A 23,669-nucleotide genomic window follows, 5' to 3' on the forward strand; every position below is an offset into this window, starting at 1 on the left:
ATTAGTTTAACACATGTTGCTGTTCAGAGATAATCACACAATAAAAAAATGAAAGAACTCTGAGATGAAACAGTCAATGTGATTCCTGCTATAGTGCATCCATTTAAAAAAAAAAATCATTTAATTTTCACTCTTCAAGTATTTTCTCAGTGAATAATAAAAGCGGTGGGTCAAGCACAAAGCTTTTACTCTGTGGTAGCAGCACTTTCATCTTTTTATGTTACAAAGCTTTCATTTCCACCTGTGGAGAAGAGAAAGTCAGCGTTAAGACACACACACACACACATGCACACACACACACACACACACTTTGGTGAAGAAAAACACACATTATGTGCTCGTGTATATATTAAACCACAAAGCATATAATCACACGGTTTTACTTTCCCCTCAGCAGCTGGAGATTCGACTTTATTCCCAAAATAATCGTGCATTTTTTTCACACACACACTAATTAAAGACCAGCTTTCACACCTTTGATAGCATGTTAAAATGTTAGCGAGAGAAAAACAACACTTCAGTACCGAGTGCAACCACATCACACCACTGCACCTGTGTTTCCATGGTGACTCCTTCTTTCTCCTGAGGGGGAAAACACGAATCAGACCGACTGTGTGCCAGGCTCAAAATTGAACAGCAGATAACAGATGACTTGAACGAGAATGGCGTGATTGTGATAGTGGCTGACATTTTCATACAGATGAACGAACACTTAGCTGATTACGAGCTCAGAGATTCAACCTGAGCACACACGATGATGCAACAGGTGAAATCTGTCTTTATAAAAGGTCTTGTCCTAAGATTTCTTTTAAAAGTGATTTAAGATAAGATCAGATGTTCCTTCATTAGTCCCACAGTGGAGAGATTTACATTATTGCAGCAGCAAGTGGACAGCAACTATAGAAGAGCATCAATAGAAAAAATAAATAACAATTAAATGATAATAAGTAAGTACACAATCAAACAATAGTGGTAAAAAATATAGATATATAGATATGATACTGTTATTGCACCATATCCATCTTAATTAAGCTGTAAGAAGTTCTGAGTCATCAATCTAAGTTATATTTATATTATGAATGAATTAAACACAGGCGTTAAAATGATGTTCTATTAAAATGTTAAAAAGATCAATTTAGACAGCTATAAAGCTTTTTGTCATCTGTATAGCTTTGGAAAAATGTGTTTTCTATTAACATTGTTGTAAAGTGAAATGGGCCTAAAATTGAGCTTTGAGGGACACCGCATGAAATTGAAATAAAGTAATAATGGTGTCAAATGATAATACACCTGAGTCGATACTGTAATTGCACCAATTTCCATCTTAATTGAGCTGTAAGAAGTTCTGAGTCATCAATCTAAGTTATATTTATATTATGAATGTATTAAACACAGGTTTTAAAATGTTGTTCTATTAAAATATTAAAAAGATAAACTGGAAATAGACCCATATACAGCTCTGTGTCATCTGTATAGCTTTGGAAAAATGTGTTTTCTATTAACGTTGTAAAGTGAAATGGGCCTAACATAGAGCCTTGAGGGATGCCGCATGTTATACAGTATTATAATGAAAGTAACTTTGTTTTCAAAGTCATAATCTGTTATATTCCTGTTGTTGATGGCTGCTGGTGATGCAGATTTTTTCAAGGAGAGATCAAAGATTTAAAACATTTGTTCGGTGAATGTAAGAAATGCCACAAACTGATGACGTCATGATATCATATATCAGTTTGGTGACGCTCCATCATGAGAATCGAACAGTTACCAACAGCGTCTCACAATATTTGTCTTTAAATTGTTATTTTTTGTATTCCTTTTAAAAAAATGTATTATTCTTATTATTCTTTTTTTTGTCAGCTTGTCAATCAGCTCATTGTGAAGCACTTTGATTAACTGAGTGATTGAAACTGGAGAACATGGTCAATTAAACACAATCACCTGTATCTGTGGTTTTACTTTCTTTCTTAGCAGCTACATACTTTCTCAATTCTCAATCTCATTTTTTTTTATTCTACATCATATTCAATTAAATGTCTCATTTCTCTAATTAGCCTCTCCTCCAGTGCATGCTGAGATAAGCTGTGACCCTGGTAACAGATGGATGGATTACATAATTAAAACATGTGATGCTACATAATGAATTATAACCATGATGAATTATATCCAGCGTGCCATGTTGTTATTTTTCTTATGTCGTCTGATGTATTCTGAGTTATGACCTCAGGCTCATTTCTGATTTGATCTTGATGCTAACACACACATGACAACAATACACACTGACAGCGGTGTCAAAAAAAAAAAAAAAATCTCATTATGCTCCGACGAACAAAAGCAAACCAACGTCACATCTGATTAAATTCCTGCACATCTGCCAGTGAGCCCCCCCTAAGTGGTCTTTGATGTTTTTGGCACATTGAGTGCTGCGTTACAAAACCACAGTATCACATGTTAGTTATTATTCCTGTAATTATGGGCTACACTGATTTTTATGCAGCTTAATGTCTCCTGCTATCTATCACACATTAGTCGTCTCCTCTGAATACTAACACCAGTCACACACGTCTTCCTGGCAGATGATGAAAGTGTTAATAAAACATCAGATCTGTGTTGTGACTGTCGGCTTTGACTCGGCTGTGTGTGTGTGGTGTTACGCTGCTGCTGTGAGACCGTACAGACCTTGCTGGGGACAGGGGGCGGAGGGTTTCCAGGTGAGTGGAGGGTGGGGATGACGGGTGCAGCCAGAGGAGTCTGGGCCGGCGTGCTGGGCTCGCTGCTGCTAATCTCACCGGCCGAGGCCGAGGCCGAACCGGACGCGGCCCCTTTCCCAACGGTGCCTGCAGTTCGGCTGGGTTGCTGAGTGACACGAGGGAAACATGATGAGCAAAACATAACTAAACAGACCCTCTAGAAATCTTGATTAAAGAGACAATAAACATAAAATTACACAAATATAAGCAGCTGTCTGATTATGAGCACTGATGGCAGCCATTATGGAGGTCCTTCTCTTTTTGGGTGCAATTCACAGCGTTAACAGTTAAAGGTAGAGTCAGTTATTCTGGAGAGAGATCGCTGATATTTGAACTAAACACCGAAACACAGCCGCCGGATAAACTGCTTTCATCAGGCTGACTGACAGCAGGAATATAGCAAATGTTAGTATGTCTTTTCATATCTGCCATATTGGATCCCCAGTTTAATCAATGGATGATGTTCTGGCGCTGGACTTTCTAAGATTATTGGAAAATACCGACATGTTGGATAAAAATCCAAACTTGGCAGGACCTCAGATGCCTGGATCATATTCTGTTTAGGTTACCTCTGAGGAAATACCTGATATGCTGTTTACTCTCAGTCGCTCATTGTCAATTTGCCTCATGCATGCAGCTTGATGATCCAGGCCTGTATTAAACGAGCATTAAGAAAGAACTCCTGATTCGCCTCATCTTTGCATCTTCAAGATCATCACATCACATTGGCTCAACTAGAAGAAATTGACGGTGGGTGTTTGGATTTATTGTTTCACTGATACGATAACTAAGTTCAAAACACATAAACAGTGGGTTATTTATGTGATTTACACAGCTGCCTGCTCATGTTACCCTTCACCAAATGTGACAGAAGCAGACTCGGAGTGTAATAATAACTGTCTCCGGTTTATTTTGTGGATTGATGCTTTTAATAAAATCTAAGCGCCTCTCTCTCTCTCTCTCTCTCTCTCTTTCTCTTTCATTCTCTCTCTCTCTCTTTCTCTTTCTCTCTCTCTCTCTCTCTCTAACAGGTGCAGGAGACGGGAGGGAAACTCAGACTGTCACTTATAAAATGACCAAACTGAACGACACCTTCACCATAACAATATGTTTTAGGTATGTCTCTTATTTTCTTCCATATTGTTACGTAATTAACTTTTTATTTGTGAACTTCCAATTCTTTTGTGGACCTCCATCATGGCTCCAGACCAGATTCAGAACATGGATACAAAATTATGACAGAAAAATGCTCAAAATTAAATTAAAAATGATTAGAAAGCAAATAAAGCAATTAATACATTAAAACAAAAGCAGTAATAAGAACTTAAAACCTGTCTACAAATGAAATAAAAGAGACCAGGAACAAAAAAAAAGAACTAAATGGATAACTGATGTTGACAGGATTCAATATTGGAGTAAAGATAAATAAGAAGAAGTCGAAATGGACTTTAAAAAATGGTGCTAGTAACCAAAACTGTCATTCCTCTAATGAAAAAAAAAGATTGATTTGCTATGTGTCTGATGATTGTCTCTGCAACGCACGCACACACGCACACACACACATACACACACACTGCAGCAGCATGATGAGAAATAACAATCACACAGAAATGCGAAGGCCCTGAAGACTTTGAAGAGTGGGCTCACCTTGGGCCTTCTGGCCGTGGTCTGAGGAGAACATGGAGGAGGAGAAGAAGAAGAGGAGGAGGAAGAGGAAGAGAAGGAGGAAGAGGAAGAGAAGGAGGAGGAAAAGTAGTAGAAAAGAGGAGAGGAGAGGAGGAGAGGAGGAAGGGAAGGGAAGGAAACAAACAACCAGGGTTAGTGATTCAAGGCAAAGTTCATAAAACACAGGAAGTCACAGACATAAAAGACAAAATGGGATGATGAAACTGATATGATTCAAAACTCTCCTGAGACTCAAACCCCCCCCCCAAAAAAAAATCTGTTAAAGTTGTTTCTAAAAGTCCCACAAAACCCCTCTTCCTCCTCTTCCTCCTCTATCACCCACACAGACCCCTTGCTCAATTGTTTCCCCTCCTCCATCTCTCATCTCTCTCTCATCCTCGCCGGTCTTCAGAAGCCTCGTCACTTTCTGCCACGTGACCAACGAAAAAAAAACAAAAAACCTTGGTAACAATACAAACACTGTGACTGGTACGGCCGCTGAGACCTAAATGACCGCATTGTGTCTCGGGGAACACAGCTGATCCGGTTCACCGAGCCCCAGTTTTGTTGCACGGTGCTCATATTGTAGACAGAGACGGGATAATAGCTCGTTATCCTGCAGCATAGCGTGTTTGGGACGGGCCAAAAGGATATAATAAAAATAAGAAATAAATAATAATAAATAGATAATTTGGTTAGTTTGAATTTGTTTAAATGTGCTGATTATGTTAAGTTGTATTTAATTAAACATGTTAATTAAATAAATATAGAGTTTTTAAGTTCATTATTGACCTTGGAATAAACCAACTCAAATCAATGTCCACTTAATAGTTGTTTTTGGAGCTTTTATTTATTTTACATGATCTTGATCAGCAGTAGGAGTTCGCTAAAGACTTGTAAATGTTACAATTATCATTATTACACAGCTATGTTGAATACTCAATTGTGATTGTTCATTTACAGCATGTCTATGGACCATTGCTACAGAGTTGACGCTGCTAATGGATGCAGCTCCAACCATAGAATCAATAAAATCCTTTTTAAATTAATAGTAATGCTTTTTTGAGACACTATTTTGTGTCAAATTATTGATTTCTTTTGTTCTGCTGTGTAATAAGCAGAGTAATGTACAGCTAGTAGGTCATTATGGTGAAATAAACACTCTGAAAGGCTTCATTTTGCACTAATGAGCATCTGGCTGTACATTACCCCTTATTTAAAATGATTCCAGTGACGTCCGCACAGTGAAGTTAACAGATTTATAACTTGAGGGTCAAAGCACTGAGTGTACTATCTGATCTTTACAGGCTGAGTCTGAGCTAATTCATGCCAGGAGAGAAAAAGTAGGATCCTTATTATTAATTAATGTATCTTGATATAACTCCATCTGTTGTTAAAGCTCATGTAATGTGATTGAAAGCTCTGGAGCAGCTACTAAACTGACCTATAGTAACACAACAGAAGACATTTTGACTCGTCACAGTAGGAAAAGCAAAAGGTGTGAAAAATATAATTAAAAAATGGCTGAATTCCTTTTTTTAGCTGCTTCAGTTTCAGCGTCCCAGCTGTCACACTGTCATGATTTACAGATACGCTTCAACAGAGCAGAGCCATCGGTAATGTTTTCAGTAGCAGCTGCTTTTCATATGAAGACAAGTTAAAATGTCTGCTGTGAAAATTAGAAACTATTCTTTTCAATTTGACTTGACAAGTTGACAACTAAAAAAACATTAAACCCAGATCTCTGTACAGACACTTAACTGTGCTTTTTCACTGTAAATGAATCACATCTTTAAACTTCTACCTTTAACTTTCCAGCTCCTGTCATTTCCACTCTGACTTTCTCTGCTTCATTTAGGTTCATTCATGTGTTAACTGTATCTAACACAGCTTTGTAGCAACACTTCAGCTCTTTCTACTACTGTGCATTCATTAAAAATAATCTCACGCCCTCCACTTCTCACTGATTTCTCACTTTAACATCAATCTTTCACTTTCTACCTCCTGTCTTTTGCATGAAGACTCTCTCTCTCTCTCTCTCTCTCTCTCTCTCTGTCTCTGTAGTTACCGTCCTTTATTGGATTAGAGCTGGACCATTCAGCAGAAATTAGCCCGAGCTAAACAGCTGCACCAAATAAGAGCTGACAGCCTCTTAAGCTGTAGTGTCGTGTTGTAAATACTAGAACAGGTTGTACTTAAAAAAAAAAAAAAAATACAATCACATCCGCCTCTTTTGCTACATCTGCAACCGAGAGTGAAATCATTTCATTCACCCTGATGGCTCATAGAAATCACTGACCTCATAAATAAAAAAATGCTGTGGAAGGTTGTTTTTTTTTTTTGCATGATGAAGCTAAATATGAGGCTAAATTTCAAAATAAAAGCTTGTATTGCAGACTATGAACTCCACTGAGACACATGTAGAAATCAATGAAATAAAAGCATTATATATACTAAACAAGATGGAAAGCTGCAAGGTATAGTTCAACTTCCAAAAAAGAGCAATAACCACCAAAACAAAAGAAGGAATAAATGAAACTTTCAAAAGCGTGACCTTCTGCCAACCAAAATAAATGGATGGTGACAACAAGAACAGCAACATCCCAACAGATAAGAAGGATCATATGTTGAGTTTCTGTACCTTCCGGGGTGCAGGAGTCTGTCTCATCATATTTGCAAGAGAAGAAGAGACACACACACACACAACACAACACAGTCCCCCGAGGAATACACACACACACAGAGAGAGAGAGAGGAAGGTGATAAAACAGGGAAAAGATGCTCGAGAGACCAGGAGAGGAAGGGTTCAGGACAGACAGACAGGTAAAGCCGAACAGTCAGACAGACAGCCGCTCAGGCCGGGAAGCTGCAGTGGTGCAAATGGCCGCGGTGATTCTTTATTTTCCCAGGCTCTCCACCCTCTCTCTCTCTCTCCCTCCGTCCTCCCGTTATCGTCCTCCTTTATGTCCTCTTTCTCAGCTTCTCTCATAATCCTCGGCGCCTCCCTTTTTTCCTCTTTCTGCTCCGATTAGGACTCTGACATCCTCCTCTTTCCTCCTGCTGCTGCTGCTGCTGCTGCCGCGAGCCTCCGACCTGCTACTGCTCACACAGGAGACGCCTCGCCTCCCTCTAACCTTCCTCTGCTCCCTCTCTGTCTCCTCCTCCTCCTCCTCCCCCCTTTTTCACTCTCTGCTTATTGTGAGTTGTTAGCCCAGCCAATGCCCTGCTCTCCTGCATTACATCACTGTGCACCCTCATCCCTCCCTCCTTCCTTCCCTCCCTCCCTCCCTCCCTCCCTCCCTCCCTCCCTCCCTTCCTCTCTCCGCCGCTCACCCACTCATCCTCCACAGACAGAGGGGGAGGGACGGATGGGTGAGACGGTGGTGATGAGGCGGCGGCGGCAGTGACTGGGGACAGACGGAGGAGCAAAGATGTGAGACCAGACGAGGGCGGGGGCCCCGGAGACGGAGGTAAGAGGGGAAAAAAAAAAAGAGCAGCAAAACTGATGCAAGCCTCTCCTGTCGCCTAGCAACGCTCACAGATCCCTCCTGTGTGTGGGCTCATTGAAACGAGACAAAAACAATGAGGAATCCTACAAGTGAGCTGATTTTTTTCTGCTTTTTTCTTTTCAGATTTAAACTTATTTAAAAGATAAAGGTGGGGACATTTTATATTTTTGTTTCTCATTAAGTCAACAATGTCTTTGAGTTCATCTCTTGATACTTTTTTGACTTCTTTTTCATTGTTTCCAGCCTGATGAAGATCCTGTGAAGCTGAAACAGCATTTTAACAAATATTCTTGATGAAATAAATACACAGTAACTTCTCTCCTTCACCCGCCTAACGGTGGAGTTATGATTCTGTGAGCTGCACGTATCCAATCCTGCACTACATGCTGTTGAGATTTGGAGGGTATGCACGTCAGCTCTTCTGCCAGACATCGTTAACCTTTGACACCTTTCTCTGTTTGGTTTAAAAGAGATGTTTACAAGTATCTTTGGAGAACCATATTTTAACTTTTGGATTGCCTGAAGAACGTTTTCTTTTAGCACCTTAAGGTTCCCTGGACTTACAGTATGTGACATTAAATGAGCATTTTACCACGTGGATGAATTAAAGGAGCAGTGTGTAGACTTTAGTGGCATCTAGCAGTGAAAATGCAAATTACAATCAACTGAATACCCCTCCCCTCCCCTCCCCCTCCTCTTCGAGTGGCTGAGAAACTCATAAAAAAAACACTTAAGACCCTTTCTAGAGTCAGTGTTTGGTTTGTCCGTTCTGGGCTACTGTAGAAACATGGAAAGACTAAAATTAAGAGGATGCACTCCTATATAGATATAAAGGGCTCTTTCTAGGGTAACGAAAAACATAATGATTCTTATTTTCAGGTGATTACACACTAATTAAAACCTACTTATGAATATTATATTTTATTTCTATCAATATATCTTCCTACAGTAAATCTTACACACTGGTCTTGTCATTTTCCTTACTGCCAGTATAGTAGCACCCAAGTCCAAAGTCCAATAGTTCCTACTAAAGACTTAAATCTTTAAAACAGATCACAAATATATATTTTCATTTTTTTAAAAGATGCTCAATAATCTCCTAAAATAGCTGGGTTCTGTAGTTTTTAGCAAACTTTACCCAAACAACAAACAGTGTATTTTTAGGGATTATTTTCAGCCACTCATTAACGCACGTTTGGTGATTTAGTGAGTATTTCTGGTAGGGGGAGGATGATGTATGTGGGATTGAATTAAAATAAACTGCACTACCTATGTTTATAATATAATGTCATCCAGTGCCACAGTGTAATTTTATATAGCTATATATTAATATAGTCCATATCAAAACAGACAGGAATGTTTCATTTTGTTGTTTTTAGCTAATCGAGTGCTTTTAAATCCTTCTACTTTACCACAATAATACAAAATATGTCCATGAAGTACTCTACTTTTTACTGGCACTGCTTATAGTTTTGCATAATGCTCTAATACAATCAGATTTATTAAAAGGGAGCTTTTTCTTTAAACTAATTGAATCTCTGAATAAAATTAGAGAGAGGTCTGCAGCCAGGATACCACAATACAGTATAAACAGTGTACACAAATATTTGGTTTTGCCCATTTCTATTAGTCACAGTTGCTGTACACCAGCTCCCTGTAACACAAGGAGTGAATTAATCCTTTTTAGATGGGTTAAAATATTATGCTGAATCATAACAGCCTGGATTAAGGCTCAGACGAAGTGGTAATCTTGAGCTTCAGAGGTAAAAAGCGATTGTATTAAGGAGGAATTTTCCAGTCTAAAAGGTGATTTTTCACATGTCGATCTATTCCTAAACATCCGAGAACCATTAGAGTAGCTATCGTACTGTAATATCTTCCTCAGCTCCACTAATCTCCTTCACTGCACCGACAGCTCATCAGGAGGAGAGAGCGATGTAAGAGGATTAATTCGGTGGGGATACTCTCTGATTAGCTGCGAGCGTTAAACCCAAAATACTTTTATAAACACGGGGCGTGAAAATGGGCAGAAGTCATTAAAGACAAACTGAGAGGAAACAACATTAGGCTTATAGTGAAGTACAGATGGTAGAGTGTTTGTGTGTAAAAGGATATTATAAAGAATTGATTAAAGTCGATTTATTTTAAAATGAAAGAAAGAAGGAAGCAGGGATTTCAGAGTCTGGACTGCTGAACCAGAAAGAAAGTGTTTATGTATATCCATTACAGAGTAGCTAAGGGGAAATCTGTCCTGTTAAAATATTAAGCATCTTTCTTTCTCTAAACCCCCGCTCGCTTCCTCTGCGCCACACACAGAGTGTCGCTCTGAGAAGACATCCAGCAGCTGAAGTGATGGGAGTGAGACGGACAGACACAAAGAGGGGATGATGGGATGGGTGGAGATGTATCAAATTCCTGTTTTCCCAGAGCACACAGGGAGGATCGCTGGCTCTGAGGTCACTGCTCTGCAGCCTCCAGCAGCACAAAAGGGGATAAAATTACTGTCCGAGAAGCATTAACGCAGCATAAACCAGCTCAGCTAAGCTCGGCCCGTCGGGGGGGAGGAGGGGGGTCAAAAAAGTGTCAGATGTGTCTCGTGTTTCAGAAAACTTTACACTCAGATGTTTAGTTGCCAGATCAGGAAGTGTTAGGAGTCTGCCACTTTATATGAAGAGCTCCGGACTATTTTAATAATGGAATATGGAAAAATCATTTTTAGCCATTTTTTATGTAATATATTTGCTTGTTGCAGCTTCTTAAATGTGATGATTTGATACTTTTCTGTGTCATATATGATTGGGGATAATAGGTGATTTTTAAATGCTGATCAGACAAAACAAGACATTTGAAGATGTGGACATAAGATCTAAGAAATGGGACAAATTCAATCATGAAGATAATCAATAACCATAATAATTGTTAGTTGCCTCCCTAATAATATGGCACAAAAATGATCCAAGGAAATTAATTGGAATTGAATATAAGTTTAGTTTTCTGTGTATATCATACATTTACACAAGTTATTGCACACTGACAGTTACTTCTACTCTACTAACTCTCCGAGAACCAAAACATCATAAATAAAGTGAATAAAAGTGACCTACAGTGTCCAGGTCTGTCTAAACCCAATGCAGTAAACTTCCTGTCTGTGGCTGCACACAAAGCAAAACAAGCCTAAAGTCCAGATGTTAAATAGAAGAAGAAGAAGCTAAAATTAACAGTAAAGGGAATTAAATAAATAAAGATTAATTGTCTTTTGTCTTGCCATCAGCTCTAATAAGCATCATCAGCTGCTGTAAATTGCTCCTAATTAGATTTTATTTATTTAATTGTTTACTTCTGGTTGTTGCTTGTTCGGCAGTGTTTAGTCACAAGTAAATAAAAAAAAGCTCCTAATATGAAACGCTGCTCTGATCTAAGCATCGCCGCTTTGGCTCCTTTGTTGTTTTTACACTGTGTGCCATGTTAACATGTTGCCATAGCAACCTCACACACGTGTAATTGTTGTGCTGTGGGGCTTTGAGGTGGTCATTATTATTCCTGCAGTCTAGTCGATTTTTATTTGGCATCTAATTTAAACACCTGAACATTTGTACGTCATGTTTTTTATACTTTTATAAAGGAGGACACATTATGCACATTTACAGAGCTATATTTTTTGGGGGGGGGGGGGGGGTTTACTAGAACTCCTTATTTATCTTATACTGGCCCTTTAAGCAGCCCCTCAGTTCAGCCGTTTTAGCTCCTGTCTCTGTAAGGTTCCTGATGAGTCCACTCTGTTCTGATTGGCTTCTATTAAATGCCCTTTTCCTCACTCAAAATATCAACTTCTCAAATATATTCAAACACATTTGAGCCTGAATCTGATCTGAAATATGCAGACAGACATTTGTGTTTATATTCTGTTTTGATGCATTTTATGTTGTAGGTAAAGCACTTTGAATTGCCTTGCTGCTGAAATGTGCTATACAAATAAATCTGCCTTTCCTATCGTCATCATGAGGAGGATGTAGGGGTAACTTTGTAGACGGACCCTGACTTTTGCTTTAAAGGGAGCATTTTTACATATGTTTGCCTCAAGTCTTAGAATTTTGCCTGACATTAACACAGACAAACAATATTATAACAGTATATAAATAACAGGAAATCACAAAAAGCATGTTACATCCTCTTTAAAAGCTTAGTATTCAATTGCTATGTTATTGGCCCTCATTCATTTTCACTTTTGGGACAGCTATTTGTACATTTTCATTCATTTTCCTGTGTTAAAACTTTACATTTCCTATGAACAGCCCTCAGTTACATCTATAAATATCAAAGCATCCTGGTTCTGCAGTAAAAGTGAGCTTCTGAAGTTGAAAGTCAGCCTGCCGAGCAGCGAGATGCAGCACAGGAGACGATAAAGCACAACAGAGCTGACAGGAAATCTATACTCTGCAGGTATGGTCTCTGCAGGCAGGCAGGCGGGCGGGCGGTGGGTTTCACCTCCGTCACTATCTGACATTTTGGAGGCATAGCAGCAAACGAACGCCTGCGTGTATGACTCAGCTGCGGATGATTGTTAAAGAGCACTGGAGCTTACATCCTAAAATGTTAAAGTCACAAAGAAATGCTATTTACACGCTGTCTTTGTCTATGCTGTCGATTTATGCTCGTTATAAACAAGATGATCTGGATGGATTTTAATAAAAGGGAATGGATTAACCCTCCTGTTGTCCTCCAGGGTCAAATTTACCCTGTCTGTTTTGACTGTTTTTTCTTTCCTCCCTTCCTTCTTTCCTCTGTCCCTCCTTTCCTTCCACCTTTCCTTCCTTCTTTCTTCCTTCCTTCCATCTTCCTTCCACCCTTCCTCCTTTCCTTCCTTCTTCCTCCCTCCATTCCTACCTCCTTTCCTTCCATCTTCCTTCCTCCCTTCCTCCTTTCCTTCCGTCTTCCTTCCTTCCTCCCTTCCTTCTTCCTCCCTTCCTTCCCCCTCCTTTCCTCCCTTCCTTCTTTCCTCCCTCCCTCCCTCCTTCTTCCCTTCCTTCCTCCCTCCTTTCCTTCTTTCTTCCTCCCTTCCTTCCTCCTTTCCTTCCTTCTTCCTCCCTCCCTCCTTTCCTTCCTACTTTTTCCTTTCCTTTCTTCCGTCTTCCTTCCACCCTTCCTCCTTCCTTCCCTCCTTCCTTCCTTCCTCCCTCCATCCTTTCCTTCCTTTCCTCCTTTCCTTCCTTCTTGCTCCTTTCCTTCCTTCCTTGACACGAGGACAACAGGAGGGTTAAAACTGTGCCGGCTAGACGCTAACAAAGAATAAAAAAAGATGAAAATGAACTATGAAATACTGAGCTGCCACAATTGTTTTCTTCTTCAATATGAATAAAGTCGAGCTCGCCTCAAGATAAAGAAATAAAGATAGCAGGGATGAAAACTACATAATGCTCTTAAAGTCAGAGCTTTCTGCAGTGTATTATAGTCAATCAAATATTACATGTACATTTTAATGTTGCATTTAACATGTAAGTGAGAGATCCAGCTGTATGAACCATCACTGAGTATCTAAACTGATCAGAAGATGAGATGAGTCAGAATTAGAGCTTCAGAGATCAATAATCTGCAACTATTTGGGTTGAAAATAAGAAAATGCAGCTTGTCTTATTGTGAGGATTTGCTGCTATTCTTGATCTTGTGTGATAAGAAATTCAATATGTTTGATTTTTGGACAGTTGGTTGAACAAAACAGTATTCATCTATGACTACAACAGCCCCCCCTCCCTCCTCCGAAACCCTGTTTAAACAATTATCTAATGACAACAGCACACCTGGTCTAAGTTGATTACGTATGTTGTTTGCTTCACGTCTTTGTCCACTTTGACTCTGATGAAGACACAGTGGTGCTGAAACATTAGCCTGTTTGTACAATTAAAGGCTGGGAATTAGTCGATGTGCTTCAGTCGCTTTTTGTTCTCTAGAAATCTGCTTTCCTCGAACTGAGAAGTACCTGATTCACGTTTCAACCAGCCAGTTTGTGTTTAAACTGTGATGGACATTTTTCACTGTTTTCAGGGCGATAATCGAAAGAAAATACTCTTTAGTTGCAGCCTCGGTCAACTTGATTCAACTCAGTAGATGATTTATTACACTGTACGTTTTCTTTGCAGGGTTCACAATTTTTTAAGGCGTTCCTAAAACAACAGTCAGTTACCCAAATCAACACTGAAACACGTTTCTCTTGCTGTAATCATTCCTCCTGTTCATACTGAACATTATCTCCTCTTAATGCACTCTGAATGTAAGTGATGGGGGGTCGAGGGGGGGGGGTCTACAGTCCTTCGTCTGTGTAAAAATGTATTTAAAAATTAATTTGAAGCAAATATGGAGCTTCAGTCGTCCAAATTCGTTAAATGACGTGACAATCTTTTAATTCTACTCTCGTTTTAGTGTCAAATCCCCTCTTTGCAACTATACTTCCACTGCAGCTGAATAGAAAAACACTGTTGAGACACAAAGAGAGAACTTTCTTACTAAAAAGACGGTAACTGTGGTAGATCCTCACTTTATTTGACTAACTCAGACAACTAAATCCTCATTATATCTGCCGATAAACTTTTAAATATTTCAGGAACAGCTCTGTGTCATCCTGTCTCTGCAATCTGAAATCCACCAATACAAAACACACAAAATGTACCCAAACGGAGCCAAAAGGTCTAAAACAGATTTTATGTTCCCGTGCACACAAAGATTGTAACTAACCACCAGATAGAAGACAAATGAGCTGCTAATAATCTAACAAAGTCCCACTAAAACCTCTATCTGCCTCCTAAACAACCCATGGTGCCTTCAAAGACACTAGAACCAGGTCTACGTATAGTCTATAGCAGCATAAGAGGGGAGGAAGTGACTTTCATGTCATAATAAGTTGGATTTTGCTCTGTTTTTATACTTAAACATGAGGAAAAAATCACCAAAAAAGCGTCATGTCTTCTTCTTTAACATGCTTTAAATGCACAGGAAGCAGACAGACACAAAGGCGACAGACAAAACACACCATGTGCCACAAGAGCAAACAACAGCATGGAGAAGTCAGGTGACAGGAAGTGGTTGTGGTGCTTTGGAGGACACAAATTTCTTCTTCTTTTTCTTGTTTCCTCTTCCATTCACTCTCACATGAAACACAGAGCAGCTCAGACAACAAGACAAGACAGACGAGGGCGGTGAGGTTTGAGGAGGCCCGCGAGGAACCATGGGTAAAAATGAGGGACTGATGGAGGGGTGTGGGGGGCCTTGTTACCATGCAGCAGCGAGGCCATTCAGAGCCACAGTTACCACCGTTACACAGTCATCATAACATTACCACTGTACCGAGGTTAGAGAAACATGCAGCACCTTTTTGGGCTTTACTCCTCGCTGCGTGGTTGGAAGGAAGGAAGGAAGGAAGGGAAGATAGGAAGGAAGGAAGGAAGGAGGGAAGGGTCAAAGGTCAGGTTTGTCAGTGGCATGCTGGAAGTGAAGGGGACTGCAGTGAATCAGTGCTCTCCATTGATGGACCACAGACCTGGATCAAATATACTGTGCAGTATATTTTCACACACACACACACACACACACACACACACACACACATCTCTCCCTCACACACGTTTCTTCATTCTCATTTTTCACACTAATTAAAAATGTCTCAAACACGACTTAAGTTATTCTAATATCCTCAAATATCTTAAAATAAACTCTGCCGAACATCTTAATCTCTCTATAAATGACACACAGTTCTCCTTATAACACATTCACAGCTCATTTAAATATAATATCTGCCTCTTTTCACTTTTTCAAAAGGTTAAAAATGTAAACTATTAGTTCTTATAAACAGAATACTGTATATTACACTGTATATAATAATGTTGCTTTTATACTTGTGTAAGGGTCAATGACATTTTATTTGTGTTCATGTGGTTTAGTCAAATTTAAAAACGTTAAAATGTGAAAATAAACATATGAATAACTTGCACACATTGTTTTTTTTGTGGACCCAGCATCAAATTTCTGCTTTTAATCCATTTTGAGAGAATATATCAGAGGATTATGGTAAAAATGTCTAAGTGGTGTAACCATAAAAACTTTGTACCAAATAATTCAACTTGCTTAAAAACACTAAATTGTCAATAAAACACCATATCAACTAGTTTGGCATGATCTTACATTATAACTTTTTATACTAAATAAAGGTAATGGAATACAATTGTTGTAAATATTACATTAATCTAGGGAATCATGGAGACCAGGAAGCATTTCAATATATTTTGTAAATTAAGTAATTGTTTGTATAAATACACTTAAATACACTGTAGGTGGATAAAATATTCAATATTTATCAGTATTTTGTGGTTACACCATTTGACATTTTCAGGAGCATTCAGTCTTACTTTTGGTTTTAAAAAAATGGTGCAAATGACATTTCAAATGACATAAAACCATTTTAACAAACCTGATGCTTTTAAGACAATTTCTAAAGATTTTTTTGAATTGCTAATCTTACAAACCCTTATTTCTCACTGACTACAGTTATTTATGTTGTCTTAAATGTTGTTTCTCTCTTTTTCTCAGTTAGACTTTTATCCTGTTAAATAATGAAAAATGTCTGAACCAAATCCTTCAGGTCACTGCCTCTGGGTTAAAGATATGAACTGATGGCTCCGTGTAACATCCAGTAAATGTCAGTTGGTGGGTTACGGCCACGTTGACATTTAAACCTGATAAGCTCCTGGAGGGCAGACGTTTCTCATTATTTTAAATCAAGGATTACACTGAAAATAAAAATGGAAACTTGACACTTATCACACCTGCAAATGTTTAACCATTACTGTAGCATATATTAATGAACACTAAACTATTAACCACTAAGGTCAAAGGAGGATTTAAATCTGGATAAATTCAGCCTCAGAGAAGATTTGAAACATGTTTTAAACTCGACTTTTTTCACATTTTCTGAGGCAAAAAAATGAATTTAGGATAATGTATGATATTAACAGTGAGAAGGTTATATGAGGTTAGATTATAATCCTAAAGTGCTCTTCTTTTGTTAATAAAAATATAGAATAAAAGAATATCTACTGAGAAAAAGAGAGAGAGAAAAAAAAAGTAATGACTGCTGTGACTCAGCACTGTATTTCTCATTAAGTTTCTTCCACTGCTGCATATTACCTTATTATATAGTCATAATTCATAACCATGACACAGCAAAACAGCTCAGACCAAAACAAACAAATAAAAATTGTCTCTTTGTTTTAATATCTTTTGGGACCTTTTGTGAATCCTAAGCAGCCTGCGTGGCAGATTTTTAGACACACATATAATTTTAATCTAAAAGGTTAAACTAATCTCTTCTGATTATTATAATAAATAATAACTTGGTGTCTCTTGCAGTCCTGAACGAGAAGTGTATTTCTAAGTCAGCATCGCCCTCTGCTGGTCAGATAGGAGAACTGAACCCTAAACTCTGAATTTAGGAAGATCTGTATTTGTTATGCACAAACAGATTTGGTAAACTCGCTAATATTAAACTTTTAATGATTAGGGAGGAAGACATTATGTAATTATGAAGAAAAGGTTTACAGATTTTACCTCAGTTGAACTCCTCCCTCATGCTTTCCTTCCCATGTATAAAAGGAGAGTTATGTGCAAGTTATTTAGGTATAAGTATATTATGCTTTTGTACTGTAGTTCTTCTAAACTGCATATAGTTTAAGTACTGTAGCTCTGCATTTAATCATAAAAAATGCTGAAAGTCAAAGTCAAAGTATTCATTACATTCATCTACACACACACACACATTCATCAAACAACACCTGGGAAAAGGCAGGTTTTTTGACAGCAGCAGTAAGAAATTGCTGAACAATCAGTGTTGAATCAGGCAGGTGTGGCACCGTGTGTGTGTGTGTGTGTGTGTGTGTGTGTGTGTGTGTGTGTGTGTGTGTGTGTGTGTGTGTGTGTGTGTGTGTGTATGTGTGTGTGTGTGTGTGTGTGTGTCCAATATCTGCTACTGATTTCCTGCGGGGGTAACTTTGTGTCAGAGCGAGCAATGTTATCTGACTCACCAGTTTAGTGGACTTGGGCGTCTCCAGGATCTCTGCGGAGAATAAAAGAGAGAGAAAGATAATGTTTTATAAGGTGTAACGCCCCACAAGGATCCTGGTGCAAACATTATGACTTATGATTTATTGTCTTTTCACCAGATGGTCAACTCTAATACAAACTGTCAGAGCGACTGCATGAAACAGACTCTCTCCTCTTTCTTTTCTTTACTCAGATAACACTCAATAATCTCAGTGTTTCTTCTGCTGTCATACTCGGTTGCCCTGGAGACGAACTGCTTTTTTTGTGTAAAATAATTAAATGTTATTTTCGAGGAATCATCTCATGTCAGCACGCAGACTCGACACAGTGTCTCAAGGACTTTTCTTTTGTGTTTGTGGCTTTAATCTGAAGAAACGTCTTGTTGCCGGGTAACATCTGAATCACCTGCTGAGCTCATAAACATTAACCCAAAAAAAAAAAGGGTTCACTGTGTCCCCAATTTAACTTTATCTGCCTGCCCCAGGAAGCCAGGAAGTAGATGCTCTTGAACCAAATACAGCTCATCATTACCCCCCCTCCCATCTCTGTTTGATGTCTAATAGCAGCAGCGAGGCGTAACCATGGAAACAAGAGACCATGAGCGGGCAAAAAATATCAGTGAGCAGATGTGGAAAGTGCGGGCAACTTCTTTTCTTGTGTTGAAGGTTGAGTGAGGACAATGATTCAATGTTTATAAAACCCTATGTAGTACAAATTCAAATATAAATCATAAAATTACATTATGAGTATGATTTAAAGGACGAGTTCACACTTTTTCAAGTCTGTCTTAATACCAGTTGGGGTTTTGTATCAACATCATCATTATTATTTAATCTGCTGAGGAATAATGTGTGATAATGTGAAGGTCCTTCTGTGCAAAAATCTATTTAAAGTTTATATGAAGCTAATATGAAGCTTCAGTCGTCCAAATAAGTCAAATCAAGTCGATATCTTTCCATGTTACAGTCTTTTTAGTTCTAACGTCCCTCTTTTTGTTACTATACTTCCACCACAGCTCAACAGGGAAACACAAAGCTACTACTAAGACTATAAATGTGTCAGATATCTACTTAATATGACTAACTCAGACTGCTGGAGCCTCTTATAAGCTTCAGATACTTTTAAATGTATTTCTGTACTAAATGACTTCAGTGCCTCCATCACTTACATTGAAAGCACATTTGGAGAGGATCTTTTAATAGTCAGTATGAACAAGAGGAATGATTACAGTGAGGAAAACCTCTTCCACTGTTCATATGGACACCTGACTAAGACAAGCTTGAAAAACTGTGAACCTTTCCTTTAATATACAATAAGAAATATTAACTTAAAGTCATCAATTAGTTAACATTAACAATTTAATCAATATAATTAAATAGCTGAGACTGAAATTAAACAATCTCACCACAGGGCTAATTTGTAGCTTCTCTCATTATTTACATTATCAAACATTATTCCTCAGCAAATGAAATGATTATTATGGTGATACGATTAAAAGCTCCATAACAGCTACTAATACATTCAAACTGGTATTAAAATAATTTCTCATGATAGCTGTGACATTAAATTTATTCAGCTCCTGCAGCCTTTGATGAAATGTAATACGTTTGTTATTAGAAGTCAATCAAAGCAGCTTAAATCTCTTGATGGATAGATTTATTCTTAAAAAAAATGTATCTCCTTTTTACTCTGGCTTAAGATGTTTGTTGTCAACAGGCAGCTGGAGGACATTTTGGAGTTCAACCTGCCGTTACAGATCAGCTAGAGGGCGATGCTTTATCAGTGACTCATGGCCATATCTTTAATCAAGCTCATTTATATTTTAGGCTTCCAGCCAAAATGCTGAGGTGACTTACAGTAGGTCGGCAGATTTGGTTACAGCGCCTTCAGGGCCAAACAAACAACACACCTGGGAGCTGGCAGTTTCAGGAAAGTGTCTGCTGGATCTGAATGTCCCGCAGCATCTGTTAATATTCTGATTTATTTCTTTTTAAATCTTCACAAAAAGGTAATTTAGTCCTCGTCTGTGTGCTCACATATTGCAGAATTTTTCATACGTCCATATCTTTACTTTGCATTGAAATTCGGCCTCGTGTTTAATGTTCTGAGCCCGCACGTCCCCAAGGCGACTTCCATTTTAGAGAGGATCAACATGATTAAACTTTAGTGGGAGCAAATATCTTTTTTTTTCCTCCAAGGCAGGAAGCTTACAGAGTACTGACAAAGTACCGGCCCAAAAAAACATGACCAAGGACAAAACGATCCTGTCTGGATGAGTGTGTCCTCACCTCGTCTGGGAACCTTGCCGGTGCCGGGCTCAGGTGTCTCTGGGGACGTTGTGTCTGCTCCATCATCAACCAGCTGGATCTAAAACAGAGAAAAACACACACACACACACACAGAAAGAAAAACAGCCAAAATCAGAGAGTCAGTCGAGTCTTCCAAAACATATCACGGGTTTTACTGCCAACTATTATATTCAACAGAGCTGGCAGAGGGAAAGTGATAGATGTTAAAAGGGGCTCCACAAAAACAAAATTGGCTTGTTTATTGATGTTCAATATACTGTAGCGCTTCCCCGGCGAATCGTAATTTTCCCCGTCTCCATGGCAACCGTTACAACTCCACTGCAGAGACAGTCGGGGTCAGCTAGTCTTTTAAGCCAAGCGGGAGACATAATGAAAAGGATTAGTATTACAACACAGAATCAATACTGAAGCTGACCTGTGCGTGTGTGCGTGTGTGTGTGTGTGGGCGTGTGTGTGTGTGTGTGTCTGTGTGTGTACAGCCAGGTCATGCAGGCAGGTTTGTTGTTACAGCATGAAAGGACAGAGGGTGTGTTTGTGTAACATGTTGTGTCTAACAGGTTTAAATCCTCTGTCTGTGGTCTGTGGGCGCACCTCCACATTAAGCCGGTTAAATTAAAAAATGCATCTTTTTGCATCAGTTTCAGCCCTCGGTCGGGAATAATCTTGCAGTTTTCTCACCCAAAAACAGAGCTTTTCTATAACGAGCTCCAAAATGTTGATAAATCTTAAAACTCCAGCTTGGTGTTTTTGTGCATATGGGGAAAATTGAGCTTTTGCAAAAAGAAAATAGGGATGTTTTTACACTGTTTGGTAGTAAAGTTGGGAAGATAGCCTCTTACTTTCTCTGTGATCTCTTATTTTAAATGCTTAAATAACTCATCACACAATACAGTTGTTGTAATTAACTTAGATTTAAAGGATTCACAACAGTCAGATGCTCATACTGCATGAACACTCAAAGAAGTTTTCCTCACTTTAAGCAAGTTTTTAATCATTCCTCCTGTTCATGCTGGCTATAAAAATGAATTAATGTGCTTATAATGTAAGTAAGTGATGGCAGCCAAAGGTTTATGTGAGGAGCTTCACTTTATTTCAAACAATTAAAACCCTGGTATGGCCATGAAATTTAAACCAGCAGTGAAAATACCCTTATGTTTCCCTACAAGGTTTGATTCTGTTGTAATGTATTCGACTGTGCCCTCCAGGCCACCGTAGATAATGTAGAAACACCTGACGGTACTTTTCTAGGGAGAGAGAAAATGTGAGAGCTGTTTCCTTTGATCAGAAAACAAAACAACCCAATATGCAGCCTGAAGCAGTCGAAAATGCTGGCACCATGCAGACACTAGAGGAAAATATCAACCCCCACACAAAAAACCCACTGCGTCAAATAAAAGACAAAATGAAAATCTCACAAATTTCACACGAAATAAGGAGCTTAACAACAGAGAGATGGGGCGAGGACTGGTAGGGACAGAAGGGTGAAGATACTAGTTTCTAGCAGTGAGAAAGTGATATATTGTGATTTAGAAAACACACATTTTAGTGGGATTTTGTGGAGTTTATTTGACATAAAATCATAGACTGTACAGAAGAAATGGATGTAACATCCGTGACGTCACCCATTGGTTTGTGGACTGCTGCTCGGAAGCCAATAGTTTCGAATCTAGGCAGCGCCATCTTGAAAATTTCAGGTGCATGCTGGGAAAAATAAAAACACAGATTCTACTTATATGGGCATGAGGCGGGGCCATGGGCGGAGCCATGGGCAGAATGGAGAAGTTGCTGTGGTTGCGAGGGCTAGATCTCGAGGGCATAGGGCAATCACGACGTAGCCACGCCCTAATGCATACCCTGCTTTATCGTCAAATATAAAATCAGGGAGGCCAAAATTTCACAAATGAACATCATACTGCATTGAAGAAGGCTTTAAACTAGCGATTGAGACCATAAACACATTTTGAAAACGTTTACTGAGGTTAGAAATCAAGTGAGAAGTTGGTGAATTCTCCATTGACTTGTATGGAGACGGAAGTCCTTTTGACTCCAAAACGGTCGCCCCCTGGTGGCCTTTTGCTAGAATGCAGTTCTAAGTTACTTCCGCGTTGGCCTCATTTCAGAGGACCAGAACTCCCCGTCTGCATAAAATACACAATGGTGAGATTTTTTGCCATATTTGGAAAAATGCTCAAGAAGAAAGTGGCAAAAAAAGTGTGAATTCCTACCCTAATATCTTCTTCTTCTGATAACACCTTCTTTCTTTACCAAAAACCATTTATCACATTTAAAAAACAAACTTTGATCCTGTCGTTACCTGTGACTGCCTCACAAATATCCCGTGATTCTCCTCGCAGGTGAAGTAGCGCTTGCCTTGCACCGTGCCATCATTCTTGCCCTTGGCCTCGTCCAGAATGACTCCGACCCACTTCCCAGAGGCGAAGAGCGTGTTGCCGATGTAGGCCACCGTGCCGCGCTGCCCCTTCCCGATCACCTCCACCAGGGAGCCCACCTTGACGGGCCGCCCGCCCCCGTCCGAGCTCATCCTGCTGCTGCCGCTGCTGGTGGTCTGAGGGACACACACACACACACACACACACATACAGGTGATTTCATTGTACAGAAAGGTCATAAAAGCAATTAGCGCTGCAATGATTAGTCGATCAATAGAGAATTAATCACCAATTTCCGGTTCTTTTATTAGTTTTATGTCAGTAAACTAAATATCTTTGGGTTTTGGACTGTTGGTTGGGATAAAACAAAACATTTAATGTTGCATCTCGGCTTTAAGAAATAGTGATTGACTTTTTTTTACCATTTTCTGACATTTTATAAACTTACTGAATAAGTGAGAAAATAATCAACAAACTAATTGATAATGAAAATAATGATTATTTATAAGTTAGAAGGGACACCAGCGTCTTTTCTGGTTAAGGAAATTGTCTCACTTTCATGTTGACAGATCACTGATGAAGCAGTTCTACCGTGCTTTTATTAAGTCTGTCCTTTCTTTCTGTATGGTGGCATGGTTTACCTGTCTTTAAAGAGCAGGAACTCACTGAGCCAGGTCGTCAAATGGGCTAGCAGGACTATCCGTGAGACACAGCCTAGCCCAGAAGCTCGGCTCACTGGTTCCATCTTAGGGGACAGGTCTCACCCCCTGTATAGTGATTTCCTGCTCCTCCCATCTGACCGCAGAAACCAAAACTAAAAGGCACAGGTCTAGCTTTGTCCCTGCAGCCATCATACATCTTAATAAGAACTAGTTGATCCCTTGACGATGGTTGTGGTGTTGATGATGATGTTGATGTTGATGATGATTATGTTGATGATGACGAGGATGATATGATGATGAGTGC

At 39.2% G+C, this 23,669-nt stretch overlaps 1 protein-coding gene across 1 annotated transcript in view; it reads right to left on the reverse strand.

Annotated features, from left to right (window-relative positions):
* dctn1b (dynactin 1b) overlaps positions 1 to 22,858 on the reverse strand; it is a 37,969-nt gene extending 15,111 nt beyond the window's left edge. Inside the window, exons 1-4 of the mRNA XM_053335272.1 lie at positions 22,628 to 22,858; positions 20,293 to 20,371; positions 17,986 to 18,017; positions 2,677 to 2,853 (exon numbers count right to left, since the gene is read on the reverse strand). Of these exons, the coding sequence (XP_053191247.1) occupies positions 2,677 to 2,853; positions 17,986 to 18,017; positions 20,293 to 20,371; positions 22,628 to 22,855 (516 nt within the window). The 5' untranslated portion in view covers positions 22,856 to 22,858. The remainder of the gene's footprint in view (positions 1 to 2,676; positions 2,854 to 17,985; positions 18,018 to 20,292; positions 20,372 to 22,627) is intronic.
* Between the last annotated feature and the right edge of the window lie 811 nt (positions 22,859 to 23,669).

Source organism: Scomber japonicus, chromosome 16 (assembly GCF_027409825.1).
Source record: "Scomber japonicus isolate fScoJap1 chromosome 16, fScoJap1.pri, whole genome shotgun sequence".
Taxonomy (NCBI): Eukaryota; Metazoa; Chordata; class Actinopteri; order Scombriformes; family Scombridae; genus Scomber; species Scomber japonicus.